Source organism: Thermobia domestica, chromosome 5 (genome assembly GCF_964235325.1).
Source record: "Thermobia domestica chromosome 5, izTheDome1.hap1.1, whole genome shotgun sequence".
Classification (NCBI taxonomy): domain Eukaryota; kingdom Metazoa; phylum Arthropoda; class Insecta; order Zygentoma; family Lepismatidae; genus Thermobia; species Thermobia domestica.
Window position 1 is genome coordinate 123,471,587 of NC_137458.1, and position 14,614 is coordinate 123,486,200.

General features: G+C 37.7%; 1 protein-coding gene across 1 annotated transcript in view; it reads left to right on the forward strand.

The window, feature by feature from the left end:
- The first annotated feature begins 918 nt into the window (after positions 1–918).
- Positions 919–14,614, forward strand: part of LOC145686093 (tubulin beta-1 chain-like) — a 109,614-nt gene continuing 95,918 nt past the window's right edge. The window contains exon 1 of the mRNA XM_081759033.1: positions 919–1,109. Within this exon, the coding sequence (XP_081615159.1) occupies positions 1,053–1,109 (57 nt within the window). The 5' untranslated portion in view covers positions 919–1,052. The remainder of the gene's footprint in view (positions 1,110–14,614) is intronic.

Genomic DNA, 14,614 nt, shown 5'->3' on the forward strand with positions numbered 1-14,614 from the left:
CAGAGTTACTTCATTCTCGATTACGTATTTGTGTGAACTTAGTTACTTGACGTTGACGAAGATTAAAATAGAGGGAAAGACTCAAATCAATGAATGTGAATTGCATTCTTAGTTTCCTTTATGGATCAGACGCGTGTATGCAGCTTCGCAGGTACGTATCACATTGAAAATGTGAATGCAATTATTTATGTTAATTGTAACTTAAAAGTGTATTTTCTTGTTTTTCTAGAGTGAAGGAACTTGTCACCATAAATTTTAATTCACTTCCGTAAATTATTAACAAAAGCACGATTTGATGTCTGTTCAATAATAATAATAATAATAATAATAATAATAATAATAATAATAATAATAATAATAATAATAATAATAATAATATGTTGATTACAATACGCATATATGCTAATACTGTCGTCATACAATGTTTTTGAGCAGAATAGCGTTTTGTGTGCAGTGTTAAGTAATGGATAATTTATATGCCGCAAGTAGAAAAGGTTGCGGAACATTGTCGTACACTATGAATCACTGCGTTGTGATGGACAGCAATATAGCGTTACTCCTCATATTGTGAGAGTATTGTAATGAGTAATTCCCATACAAACGATGAAGTAGAAAAATTCCTCCACGCAAAAACCACGCTAAATTGTGTAGTCTGCCAACGACAACTGTCGTGTAGTTAACTCGAGAACTTTTAGGGGAAGTTTTACTTAAGCCTAAATATAACAGAGCATCATGAAGGACATTGCCGGAAATGAACTCGAAATTCAATGAAAAATAACTGGAATTATATTTCAAGTTACTCTGTGTGCTGCCACCTACAAAAGCTTTGTAATGACGTGGCCGTGCCTTTAGCCAAGCGCTTCGAGTAAGTCACGTGCACGTCTGTGTATATCGGTAGGAAACGGGATCATTATAACCTCCCTTCGGAGCTCAGTAGCATAGTTCCCACTCCCCTACTCTCTTCATTCTTTTACGACGTTGAGCTTGAAGTTCAGAGTGAGCTTGGCTGTGTTGGATTGTCGTGTGTTGTTGATTTAGGAAAGTGGCAGGAGATGAGGGAAATAGTGCATCTTCAAGCGGGACAGTGCGGGAACCAAATTGGCTCAAAGGTAGGAATAATATATACGATTACAATAAACTCGGCAAGATATTAATAGTATTTTATATTTTTCTTCTAGTTCTAATTGCGGTAATGAAATCATTAGGTCTCAAATTTCTTATTTCATATATTGCGATGCAATGCCACACCACAATAATAATAGTAATAATAAAACTTATTATTAACTTCCGCTGTGCAACGAAAGAACATTAACCTCTATTTTTCTTCTTTCTGTTTTTCATTTAATTTGCGTGGCATCACTCCCGCTACTGTGGTTTCAAACCGTGATTTATTTAATCCGTAGTTCATCCGCAACACTTGTGCACCTGTCCGGAGTTTGGATTTGAATAATTGTCTACTTACAGGAAAAAAATCGTGAGCGCGTCACGTTTGAACGAATCTTCTATGTTTTAGCAAAATGCGAGACGTAGTGTGTTTGCATTCCGACGAAGCTTCAGTTTGGCTTGCCTGATTTTCTTAACGAAGTTTTTGTATTTTTTTTTTTTTTATTAACACGCATATTCTTACAGTTTCCAACATTTTTTAAAAAAATGGATATGGAACACTTCTATAAAAAGCTGGAAATTCCTATTTTTTTTAATCAATAATGAAGAAAACTAGATTTGTACAGTTAAGCAGGCAGGGCCGCGTAGTCTCAGTGGTAGAGCGTTCACTTCACCTCTGATGCGTGGGGTCCTTGGTTCGATCCCAGCTCGGCGTCGAGTGAGCTTTGTGGTGAACAAACTCAGGTGCGTGGGTGTTCTCGAGGTTCTTCCGTTTCCTCCCACTTTCTTCATTCTACCATTTTATTCATTTCTCATCATCATCATCTCCTTTAGCTTGGCGTTCACCTCTGGTGCTTGGGGTCCCGGGTTCGATCCCAGCCCCCGCCAAGTGAACTTTGTGGTGGACAAACACCGTGCGCGTGGGTTTTCTCGGGGTTCTCCCGTTTCCTCCCACTTCATTCCACCATTTCATTCATTACTCATCATCACCGTCTCCTTTAGCCTAACTGGCATAACCGTGGGACATAAAACTCAAAGATTTCATTTCATTTTTTCCATGAGCTTGGCCGGCATAACCATGGGACGATGATTCTAAGCACGTACAAATTTTATTCCGACTCTTTCTAACAGTATTATTTTTATTCGCATTTTATGCACCGCATTTGTTGTATTGTGTATTGTGGTTTCTCTAAATTGTATGTTGGTTAGGCAGTGTAATTATTCCTGTGATCTTTGTAAAATATGTAAAAATATCGACTGATATGAACAAATTTGAAAATTTGGACAATGGTCTCAACTCCAGAATTTTGACGTTTTACTGTAATACTGAATTTAAAAGTTATGAATACAATCCCTGCGACATTCGCCATATCTTTCACTAATCGAACTCGGTAAGCGTTTAGTAATAAAGAAGTATAAGGGAGCGGTCCTGTGTCTTTTAGCGCATGATTTACAGGAGGAACATTTTGATCGTATCTTCAGGTTTCCCATTTGTTTCTTTCAATATCATTAAAAACGGTAAAAAGCAAGAAAAAAAAAGGCTGCGAATCGATTTACTGCTTATGCATAACTTTTTCTTTTCTTTCGTTTTGCCCTTCCCTTTTTCTCTTAATTAAAATCTTATGTCCGATCATCATCCTTCATGGGGTTCAGTGTTGGTTGGTTTAGATCACTTCTAAAAGAGCCTTCAACGCCTATCATTTTAAAGGGTTAACTCCGGAAGTTAAGATTTTCATTACGCAAAACAAAATTAATATTTATGCATTAGTTTATCAAAACACTTTGCAGTGAAAATTGAAGGCGTTACTACTGTATCGCCGGACCAATTTGAAAATCGAAAAATTACCAAAATGTACTGCATTCGGTTATATTTGGTTGGATTACATTACGTTACGTTAGATTACGTTATCAGGCGTGTAGCTTTATTATACGGATCCATAATATAAGTAGTAGTAGTAGAAACAGGTTAGAAGCCCTGCAGGGGTTAGTTGGGTTCTGTTTTCGACATGAAATGGGCAAATTCTCTAAAGACGCCCAAATTTTTCTTGCCCCTTTTACAATCTATGGATCCGTATAGTAAAACAACTGTACCTCTCCGCGAAATACTCCACCCGCCTCCACATACAGTGCCGCTTATAACATCAAAAATAACCAAAAAATACAACCATTTTCTGAACTTTTACTATTCCCCTTATCTGACTTTCACTCATTTCTTTCTCACAAACTTAAATACATTCTCCAATTGACCTGGTAAATTTCCAAAAATTTTTTCCGGCGATACAGCAGTTAACCCAAATTAAATTTTTACTACACAAATATAGGTCTAAATCTTAGTAAATGCCGAACAGAACAAAATAATAATAATAATAATATTCACCGTCAAACCAGTTGGTATTCATAAAAACGAAATTCTACTGTATATAATCATAAAGTCCTTTTACCGAAGAACTGTGTATGACGAATTTACAATGAAGTTCTGACGCACAAACGCTTTTATTCCTTGATATACTCATTTCGTATGTCTTGTTTCCATCTGTACGTGTGTGGAATTATCACCTAGCTGTATGAAGGCGCTCAATAAATAAACATGATTAGGAAGCTTCCTTAAATCAGAATGGTAACAACCAGGGGCGGATCCAGGACCGACTTCTGGGGGGGGGGGCGGTGGGTTGTCATACTGCTACTTTTAAGGGCTCCAAATTTTGGGATGGGTTTTATTTATATATATAAAATAAGAAAGGTTCCACTTCTGGGGGGCCGATCGCCCCCTTCTGGATCCGCCCCTGGATTAACAACAATAGGCCCTCAGGAAAAGACTGTTTATATTGCAGTATTAATTATTTAGATTTGTACAGATTTTCTAGCGAAATGCCGTTTTCGATTCTTCATTTCTTTCCCTATAGTTTTGTTACTGGGAAGCCGTCATAATGGAACTTGTAGTAATAGCAGAAAAGGGGGAGAAACAAACCTCACTTGCGTTCCACGTTTTTACAATAATGACTTATTAGACAATGGAAATTTACCAGAAGTTTTTTTTTTTTTAATTAGTGTTAAAATAAGTTTGGAAAATATCCTTAGATCTATGCGACCCACACGATGAAATTTGTTATTACATAATACTTTCAAATCCAATTACTGTTCAGGTAGTGAGCCTTAAAAGCACATACATAATTGATAAACCAATATTGAGGACATACACCATTAATTTGTTTTAAAAAGCGTAAAAATTCACAAAAATACATTCTGATAAAAGTGCTTGAAACCTGTTAGGAAAGGTAATATGCTACAATTCAACTATGGGCAACACAGATGACTTGGAATGTGATATCAACTTTTTTTCTCAACCTAACTTCCGCTAGCCTCGTGATGCTAGATCCACACTGACAGGACAGGAATCCCTGCTGGGGCCCCCTCTCTCTCTCATATAGGCTATAATGAATATTGAATAACACGAAAAGTAAGATAAAACATATCTGCTGTGTTGGAGCATAGTTACTCGTAGTTCGTTCCGTTCCCAGAGTTCGGTGGCTCCTGCATTGAATGTAGTCCTTGTTTCCCATTATTGAGATAAAACTAACAATATTATAAACTCATGTTTGAGGCTCTTTGTTTGTAGTCTAGTAAGAATATATTTCAACATACACGAAGAATGGGGGCCCCAGCATCATATTGTCTAAATGTGTATTTGGATCCCATGAATGTCGAAATGAGACTGATATTTTATAAAGTCCTGCTAAGGCCCTTTGTTAGTCCTTTCACTAGTTATTACAACACCATAAAGCAACTGAACAAGTCCCCACCCTGGGACTCCATTACCACGCGTAAATGAAGTTGACAGTTTTATGAAGAAATGCCACCCCTCCATCGCAAAGATTTTACATGACTGTGCGCGCCGTGTGCCCTAGTAGCAAAATCGGTTGGCCCAACGTTGGGAACATAGTGGTGATGCGACATACCAACGGTGGCCCAACGTCAGGTTTGGCCACTTTGGCAACATTTTCTCTTCCAACCAAAAAAGCGGTTCCCCGACATTTAGCCATCGCTAAAGTAAGGTATTTCTTGGTTGGGAAAACAGTCAATTCTAGTATCGTTGCTTGAAGGTCGAGAGAATATTTGATTGGCCAACCATACATTTAACCAGCGTTGGGCCAACGTAAGTTTTTCCTTTATAGTCTCGAGCCGACCATCATGCACCGTTTTGACCAAATCCCACTCAATATCCAACGGTGGACTAACCAACCTTGCTACTAGGATGTAAACTGTATGAGATCTTCAGTTGTAAATTTTAAACCCAACATTTTCTCGGGACCAGCTTGCATACATTAGATCTGTGTTGTTGGCTTCTATATTTGTTCATTAAGAACTAAGATTGTAAGAAAAATAGCAGGCATCTCTTCTTCCCCTTTCAGATATCACTTGATTGCACTTTACGTTCCGAGCTCAGATTGCATAACGAAGAACCCTTGGGATCTATGTTTCCAACTGTGACTATCACATAAGAAAAATACTAATTTACTTTTTTAAAGCGTTTTTTTCTTTGTTCGATATCATCGTTTAGCGGTTACTTCTTTTGAAGTAACATTTTATCTCTAAAATATGGTGATTCATTTCCGGCATTGAGTACCTGGCTTGTAATATCTGTCTTCAATCATGTCATGAGTCATTGGAGATATATACATTTTAATACTCTACTTTCCTCAAAGACTTCTTGGAATATCTGCCTGTGAATCATCGATAATTTACAATAACTTATAATCGAATTCGATTCAAAGTCTTGCAGTGTGGGCTTCATAATAAGGACTATGACTATTTTCTTATATCAATCGAACATTTTTTGATGTTAAAATTCTTTACTTGTAGATGCATAAGTAATGGTCTCCCATATCCGTCTTAGTCGATAATAAAGATACTGTTCCAACAATTGGGTAGTGTGTTTGAAGAAAAGTCACGGAATTCTTAAATGCACAGTGCTGAAGGTCGAAATTTTCCAAGTGTGAAGCGGAGACAGTGCTATTCTTCATCTTGCCTGCTGACATAAGTTTCAACTCAATTATTAGGGAGGGGCACGGTGGGACAGTGGTAGAGCGTTCCCCCCTGGTACAAGGGGTTCCTGGTTTGATTCCCGGCCAAGTGAATTTGTGGTAGATAGTATCGTGTCCGTGACTGTTTTTTAATTTCCTCGTTTCCTTCCACATTCTCATTCCACCAGTTGTTTCATACTCATTGTTTCATATTTTATCTTTCATCATCCGTTTCTAGCTTATAGGCAGGAACATTGGTCATAAATTTTAAAATAGATATATCATTAATTATTGTAAGCATGTTCATAACTAGCAATTAGACTATACCTGGTTGAAGGTTGAGCAATGGACCTGAATAATGAAACCCTCTTCATATTTCATTCATTTGCCCAGGAAATTTATTACAAGAGTATCATAATTCTTTTTGGACCTCTTTATATAAAATAAGTCCTGACTGACTGATTGATCAACGCCTAAGCCAAACCATTTAAGCAAGAAACTACAGATTTCGACGGGGCATTAGGATTTGTGTTAGAGTGTAAAGTCCCATTAAGAAAGGATTTTTAGAAATTCAAGGAGGAAGAAGCGAAAGAAGGGTGGCAATTATTATCTTCAAATATCTCGGAATCTTTGAATGTTAGAGACATGAAATTTGATGTATGGACTTCTCATTTAAAATAATTAGACACGTGCTTCAGTGTTTTTTTTTTTTTTTTAAATATATATTTGACTTAAAAGGGAAAAAGGGGTGTGAAAATCAAAAAGAAATGGGAATTGCAATTATTACGATAAGATACCCATAGTCCAGCCATTTTTGGTGAAAACATCAAACTAATTGTAAAATAAATAAAGTAAAGATTTCTAGATTTGGAATAATATCCTCAACAACATATCGAAAGTCTAGAAAAATCTAAGTAGGGGAAGCCGCTATATTGAATTCACTCTTAAAATCTAGAAATTTTCAAATTTGCTCCAATGTACTTGAAATATATATATGAAATGGATAGTTTTTTAAAAACCAGAAATCATCCAATTGTGTTTCTATTCATCTTATATTTATTAGAAAATGATAATACTATAGGTAGTAAAATTATGAATATTATAAGGATACGGTATCAGTGTTTGTAAGAAATGGTTAATCTTGTACAGACTCGTTTTAATTACTACACACTCTTTAAAAATACTAACAAAACACAAGTAACTAACACAAGTACCGGTAAGACAATGCTGTCATTTCCAACATCATCACTCTTCAACAGAAACACCATCACTATAAACCACCACACCATCACTCTTCAACAGAAACTCCGTAGTTTCGTTATGTGCACTATCTTCTGTATTGGAGTTACTGCAGAGTATATCGTGACACTCACTGTAAACTGATGAACATTCCAAACCATGACCGGTGAGTACTAGGGTCGATATGGGTATGCAGATAACCAGTAGGCTCTATAGGTCACGGATACGCTGATCTCTATGTCACAAAGTGAGGCATGTTCGAACAGGAGTCGAAAAACCAATCGACAGTACCGACAATGTTGTGGTCATTTCTCGGGTAACCGTGCACCATTACAGATGCTTCCGGTGGAGGTATTTGGATCTGTCCTAATCTCCTGACTTTGCTGCATAATTCTATGCCGCGCACTACCACGAAACTACGGAGACCCAACAGGATTCTCACAAGAAGTGACGAGAACCGGCCCAGAAGTAACGGATTCTTGACTTGTGGAGACGCGTATCTCCGGTGACTGACGGGCCCCTCAGACAATGTGGGTATGAGGAGAACGCGTATATACACGCTAGTTTCCAAATATGCAAACCCGGATGTCGCATTTGAAGTTGTTCCAGTGTCAGGGCCCAAAACAGTCAGACACTGCTGATCGCTCTCGGCTATTTCGACCCATGCGTCAGCTGAGCTTGGTGTATCTGTGTCTGTGTGTCACGGAATAAATTGAATGTGCCTCCACCATAACACACTCCTAGCTACGGGCCTGCCAAATATCACAACCAAGTCCAAGAATGAGTTCCCACTGGAATCAAAGCATGCTTAGCTCACGCATATGTCGATATAGCCGAGAGCAATCAGCAGTGTCTGGCTGTTTTGAGCCCTGGCATTAGAACAACTTCAAATGCGACATCGGGTTTTGCATATTTAGAAACTGGTGTGTCTGCATGTTCTTTCCATACCCACATTGTCCTAGGGGTCCAAACGGAAAATACGCACCCCCACAAGTAAACAATCGTTCTTCTGGGCCGGTTCTCGTCACTTCTTGTGAATATTCTGCTGCATCTCCGTAGTTTTATGGGTAGTGTGCGGCATAAAGTTACACAGCAGTCAGGAGATGAGAACAACTCCAAATACCTCCACCGGAAGCCTCTCCAGTGGCGCACGGCAACCCTGAGAAGGGACCACGACTGCCAGTACCGTCGATCGGTTTTTCGACTCCTGTTCGAACACACCTCACTTTGCGACATCGAGATCAACGTATTCGTGACCTACAGAGCCCACTAGTTCTCTACATACTTATATGAACCCTGGTACCCAGCGGTCAAGAAAGAGAGTCAACAATTCATTGGGTGGAGATGCCCTTCCGTTTGTATGAATAGTGCCAAATTATGTGACCCTACATGAACTGGACAATAAGATCACCTATTTCTTTTGCTTTGTAACATTGACGTTACTATGAGCAACCACTCCTGATGCCAAACTATGCAAATGTTCATCAGGAATGAATGGGCTTTGATCTGATAGAAATGTCAAGATTTTCTTGGTATCTAAGCAGTCTCTTGTCTCATGAATAGAGCTTCTTTGTATTCTTCACTGGTATTATGCAAGACAGTAGTGAACTCTTGCATGGCATTGTTGAACTCTGTACAAGGAATCATGGATTGAACTCATACTTGTCACTGTGCTTCTGTCATTCCTCTTCCTCTAGTTAGCCTCCTGTAGATATGAAGCTTCTCATCAGTGTCTGTTCAATGATAAGATTAAGGAAAGATCTACCCAATACTCGTTACTACGACGAGCAGCATGTAAAACTTTTTGGAATTTGCCGTACACGATCGGATGAGATTTCTTAATTTCTTGCATTTTTTGAAGATATACATACACTGTGCTTGTGTACAAATTGTGCATTGCTGCAGCAAAGTATTGTAGAGCTAACAAATGCAAATTCCAGTCGCCGGTACTCTTTTTCCGAAGCAAATTCTTTAAAATATCGAACATTTTCACGTACTGTACCCATAATCTATCGGTTCTGCTTTCCACCTTGTACTTGTTTTTGATACTTTCTAGCTTACTATTTATATCTAGTAATAAAGTACGTGAACCATCTTCTGCAAGGTACGAAAGCGCATGGTATTATAATAAAGAAAAATTCCTCAACAAAGGTATCAAATGCCTTTCTCAAGCTTGTTATTGGCTAAAATGTTTGTAAATGGCTTAAAATAACGTTCTTATTTCCAAAAACTTTCTATTCAATAGAGATTTGAAGTTATTTTGAGCAATAATTGAATTTTATAGACTTGGAGAGTAAATCCAAGATGGTGGCCAATGTGGCGGCTTTCCCATGATTGGATTCCTCTAGACTTTTGATATATTGTTGGGGATATTATTCCAACTCTAAAAGATAACTTACTTTATTTCTTTTACAATTCGTTTGACGTTTTAGCGCTTTTTTCGCCTAAATTGACTGGGCTACCATATCTCAAAATCTCTTAAGGTTAGAGGCATCAATTTCGGTATTTAGACTACATATTTAAAATAATTAGACGTGTTTAATCTGTTTTTAATATTTACCTTAGAAGGGAAGAAAAAAGGTGGGTCACAATTGTTACAATTGAATGACCTTATCTCGATCTTTTTTACGGTTAGAGGCATGAAATTTGGAATTTACATTTTTTAGTTAAAATAATTAAAGACGTGCGTAGTCGTTTTTTAAATACTTTACCTACAGACAAGAAAAAGGGTCGGGGTTGCAATTGTAAAAAAGTGATGGGCATAAGGCATGAAAATTGATGTTTAGGCTTTTAATCTTATATATAAAAGAGAACGCACAAATCCTTTGTTCCCTCATCACGCTAATACGGCTGAACCAATTTCTTTCATTTTTAGGGGGTTATTAGGATTTGGACCCTAGATGGTTTTTATCATATCACTTTAATTTTTAATTACCAGTGTCTTGAGATAATTGACCATTCAATTGTCCATAACGTACAAATCCTTTGTTAGTTCATCATAGGTAAAAATAAACGTATTTATATGCAACCCGCATGACCGTGTCACTCGGCGGGTTAACATAAATGACAGGCGATATAATGTTAACATTTACTGCAATCTTCTATGGTTTTTATCATATCACTTGAAAGCGAAAAAGTAAAAATTATCTAAGTAACAAAGTTTATTGCGTTCCGGGGTGACCGCAGCGAAGCGGGGTGAACGCTGCTAGTTTAAAATAATTAAAGAACCATTTCAGCCTTTTCTAATGTTTCCCTTAGAAGGAAAGAAAAAGGCGGGGAGTAAAAGGATGGGGGTTGTAACTGTTAAAATAACATGATCATATTTCGAAGTTTCTTAAGATTAGAGAAATGTTACGGGGTATGTTAGAATGAAAAGTGCGAGGCAGTAAGCCTATCAAATGCTGAAGTCTGGGAGCGAAGTCGTCAGGTAGCCGAAAGCTAGTGTGTGTATACGAGGTTTGTCCGAAAAATACGTAGAAAAGTTGAATAAGAACTTTATTTTACAATTATTCAGGTATTACAGTATGGTCTCCTTCAAAATACTCTCCCTTAGACAAGATACACTTCTGCCAACGCCGTTTCCACTGTTGATAACATTGCTGAAAGTCTTCAGTTGGGATGCTGTTTAGTTGAGTTGCTGTGTCGTTTCTGCCTTGATGGCTTCCACATCTCCCAAGTGCCGCCCCTGAAGCACCATTTTACATTTCGGGAACAGGAAGAAGTCACAAGGGGCTAAATTGGGTGAATAAGGCTGGTGGTCTGTCACGGTGATTGATCTTCGGGCCAAAAATTCACGCACAGCGAGCGACGTGTGAGCGGGCGCATTGTCGCGATGAAGGATCCACCTGCCTCCTTGTGCCAAATCCGGTCGAACTCGGGCCACACGAGCTCTGAGACGTCTCAAAACTTGCACGTAAAACTGTCCGTTCACACTCTGGCCGGGAGGGACAAATTCCTTGTGAACAATGCCCCTAGAATCAAAGAAAACAATCAACATTATCTTCCCATTGGATCTTGCTTTTCGCGACTTTTTTGTTCTCGGTTCTTCTGGTAGCTTTCATTCCTTGCTTTGAGATTTGAGCTCTACATCGAATTCGTAAAACCAGGACTCGTCTCCAGTGATAACTCGGTTGAGAAAGTCCCCTCTTTCTTCTGCTTCCAACCAATCCTCATAACACTCAACCCTCTTTGCTTTCTGTTCTGGAATCAAGAGCTTCGGTACGATTTTCGCACACAATTTCTTCATTTCAAGTTTTTGTGCCAGAATTTCGTGAACGATTGTTTTGGGAATTGACAGCTCGTCAGCAATCATTCTGACTGTCAATCTACGGTCTTTAAGAACACAAGTCCAAATTCGTTCAACATTTTCATCAGAACTCGATGTCGACGGGCGTCCTGGGCGAGGGTCTCCTTTCACGTCTTCTCGGCTTTCCCGAAACCTTTTTAACCACTTGTTCACGGTTGGTTCCTTCAGAGAATTGTCTTCGTATACTTGTTTCAAACACTCAAAAATCTCTCGGTCAGAGAGAGCTCCATGCCGACGGCAGGTGAAACAGGGTAACTTTCAACAAGCAGCCACACACTCCTACTGACACGCAGAGCGCTCTGACTCGAACTGAGCGTTGATGGGATTGGCTACAGCAGTAGTGCTACCTGGCGGTGACTGCAACCTGTAAAATAAATTTATTATGAACATTTATACGTATTTTCTGGACAAACCTTGTATACAGTATTTGTTCAGTGAAGTAGTAGGCCTATAATAAAAGTCTTGTCCTCAGCGTAAACCTGTGGTTAATGGAGGGAAAATATCGGGCCCTTAATTTGTCATATATAATTCTACATGAAAAAAATATTGAACTTGTAATAAACACTATATGAAATCTGTATTAAACGAAAATATATCCTTAATGAAGATAAGTTATGGTACTGTAGGGTTACGTTAAACACGTTTCATTGTATTTGGGTTCTCACATTATTTCAGAATATAATAATTTATGTTTATACGCAAGAGTAATTATTGCGGGTATTCACGCTTTAGGAAATGGTAAAAGGAGCTGATAAGAATGAAATGTATTTTTAAAACTGTATGAAATCGTTTATATCAGAACTTATGATGCGCTTTCGTGTTTGACAAGATTTGATAACACTCTTTGCTTAATCGAAACCAAATAAATGCAGGCTTAAGAGTCAAACATCGACCGATAAGTTAACTTGCTCTCACCCCAAACGCGACTGATATGGAAAGTAAAAAAGCAAAATTCTTTCATGTGTATATGTTTGTTCATTGAAAGAGCTGCTCTGAAATAGAACGTTTGATGATTATTACTTTCATTTATAATAATTTTAATTTGAGTATTCAGAACTGTAAATTCTGCTGTTATCTTAAAGCTTGGATTTGATTATTTCAGTAGAAAAGCGTTTTTTCTTTCATTCTTTCTTTTACAAAGTGAATTTTTTTTTTAAATTATCTATGGAAAACAAATCTTCCAAACAAAGAAAGCCAGCCGATAATTAACAATTTGTACGACAGTCCTGACGGTTTAAATCTATTCCTCATTTTGTACGTCACAGGCTTACAGTTGCTAACGTTTTCGGACTAAATCAGGGGGGGGGACTAAAGCTCGTGTGGGCCCCCTATTGTATTTATGAATATTTGGCATATTTTGCTGCAATTTGTCTTAAAATCCTTTTATATATATATATATATATATATATATATATATATATATATATATATATATATATATATATATATATATATACCTTCTGCATCTGAATGCCCCCTCCCCCAAATTTACAAAGAAATCGGCGCCCTTGCATACAATACTTGAATAGGGTTATAAGAGCTTATAAGAACAAGAAGAAATACGTAGTAATAGGTGTTTCGACTCTCACATAAGAAGAAATTGACCTCCGATATATATTTTATCTTCAGAAAATCAATCTCGTCTGTCACGGTTCATTTTGATAAGCTCATTAATTATGACATGTTTACTCAAGATGACATGTTCTAGTTTATTTACGTAACGCAGGTAATTCTCTCAGCAGCTAAAGAACATTTAAAGCTGCTATATCCGGCTATTTGTCAAATGACTCCGAGGGAAACCAATACGAAGTTTCACAGAACAAATGGCAACAATATTAGAAAAAGGTATATAATTTCTCTTCTATGTTCTTACAAGCCTGTTTTTGTAAATAATCACTCTCTTAACAGTTTCCTGTCGCTACAACTTCGAACCTAAACGTCTCTAAGCGAACTGTTAGTTGTCTCAAAAATTATATATACAGGGTGTTTGAAAACAACACCGACAACGTTTGGGAGGTAATTCTTCACACCAAGATAAAACTATAGACCAACCTGGGTGCAAATATGCTTCCTTTCGGAGCTATAGGCTGCCGAAAACATGAAAAAATGAATTTTAAAAGTCCATAGCTCCAAAACTATGGGACCTACCGTAGTCGGGTCAAGACTTCACTTAGGAACTAGTATGTGCCCTATGCAAATATCCATGTTTCTGAATCCTGTGGTACTTCCGCAACAATGTTTTCAAGGTAGTTGGTGAGTACTTCAAATTATATGCCCGTAGCCAAACTCCCTCTATAAAAATTGTTGTGTAAATACGTTAGGATTCTGAAACATGTATTTTTGGAATTTCTAGTTTTGTGTGTCACGATTAGACGCTTTCGGCCAAAGGAAGGGATGATTAAAGAAAGTGAATGATTATGAAATAATTGATGGATCGAGAATGTAGGAAAAAACGAGAGACACCCGAGAGAACATCCAAACATAGTGTTGTCTTCCATAAACTCACATGGCCTAGGATCGAACCAAGACCCCTCTCGCACCTGAAATGAAGCTCTACTGCTGACCCATCGTGCCCTTCAATTTTCGAATTGTTCATCTGTTTATTTTCTTCATTTCTATCAGTGATAAAAACACTAAAACATTATTAGCTATACAGATTTTTATGTATTTGTTTATAGAAATGCGATTGGAGGATATGCGCTCTTTTAAATCAACATTGAACAGTTTTCTAACCCGTACTCCAGAGAACAATTTTAAAATCAGCGGGAAAAATATTCAGTACCTTCATGTTAGAAAATTAATTGTGTATATTACACTTCTACTTTGGGGGTAAGGACATGAATATGAACTCCGACTGAACAAGGGTCGGAAAAAAAGTTTTAAATGAATCATGAACCTTTACTCCTTGCCTTCCTAGTCTCACACGTGTCAGTGGGAAGTAAAC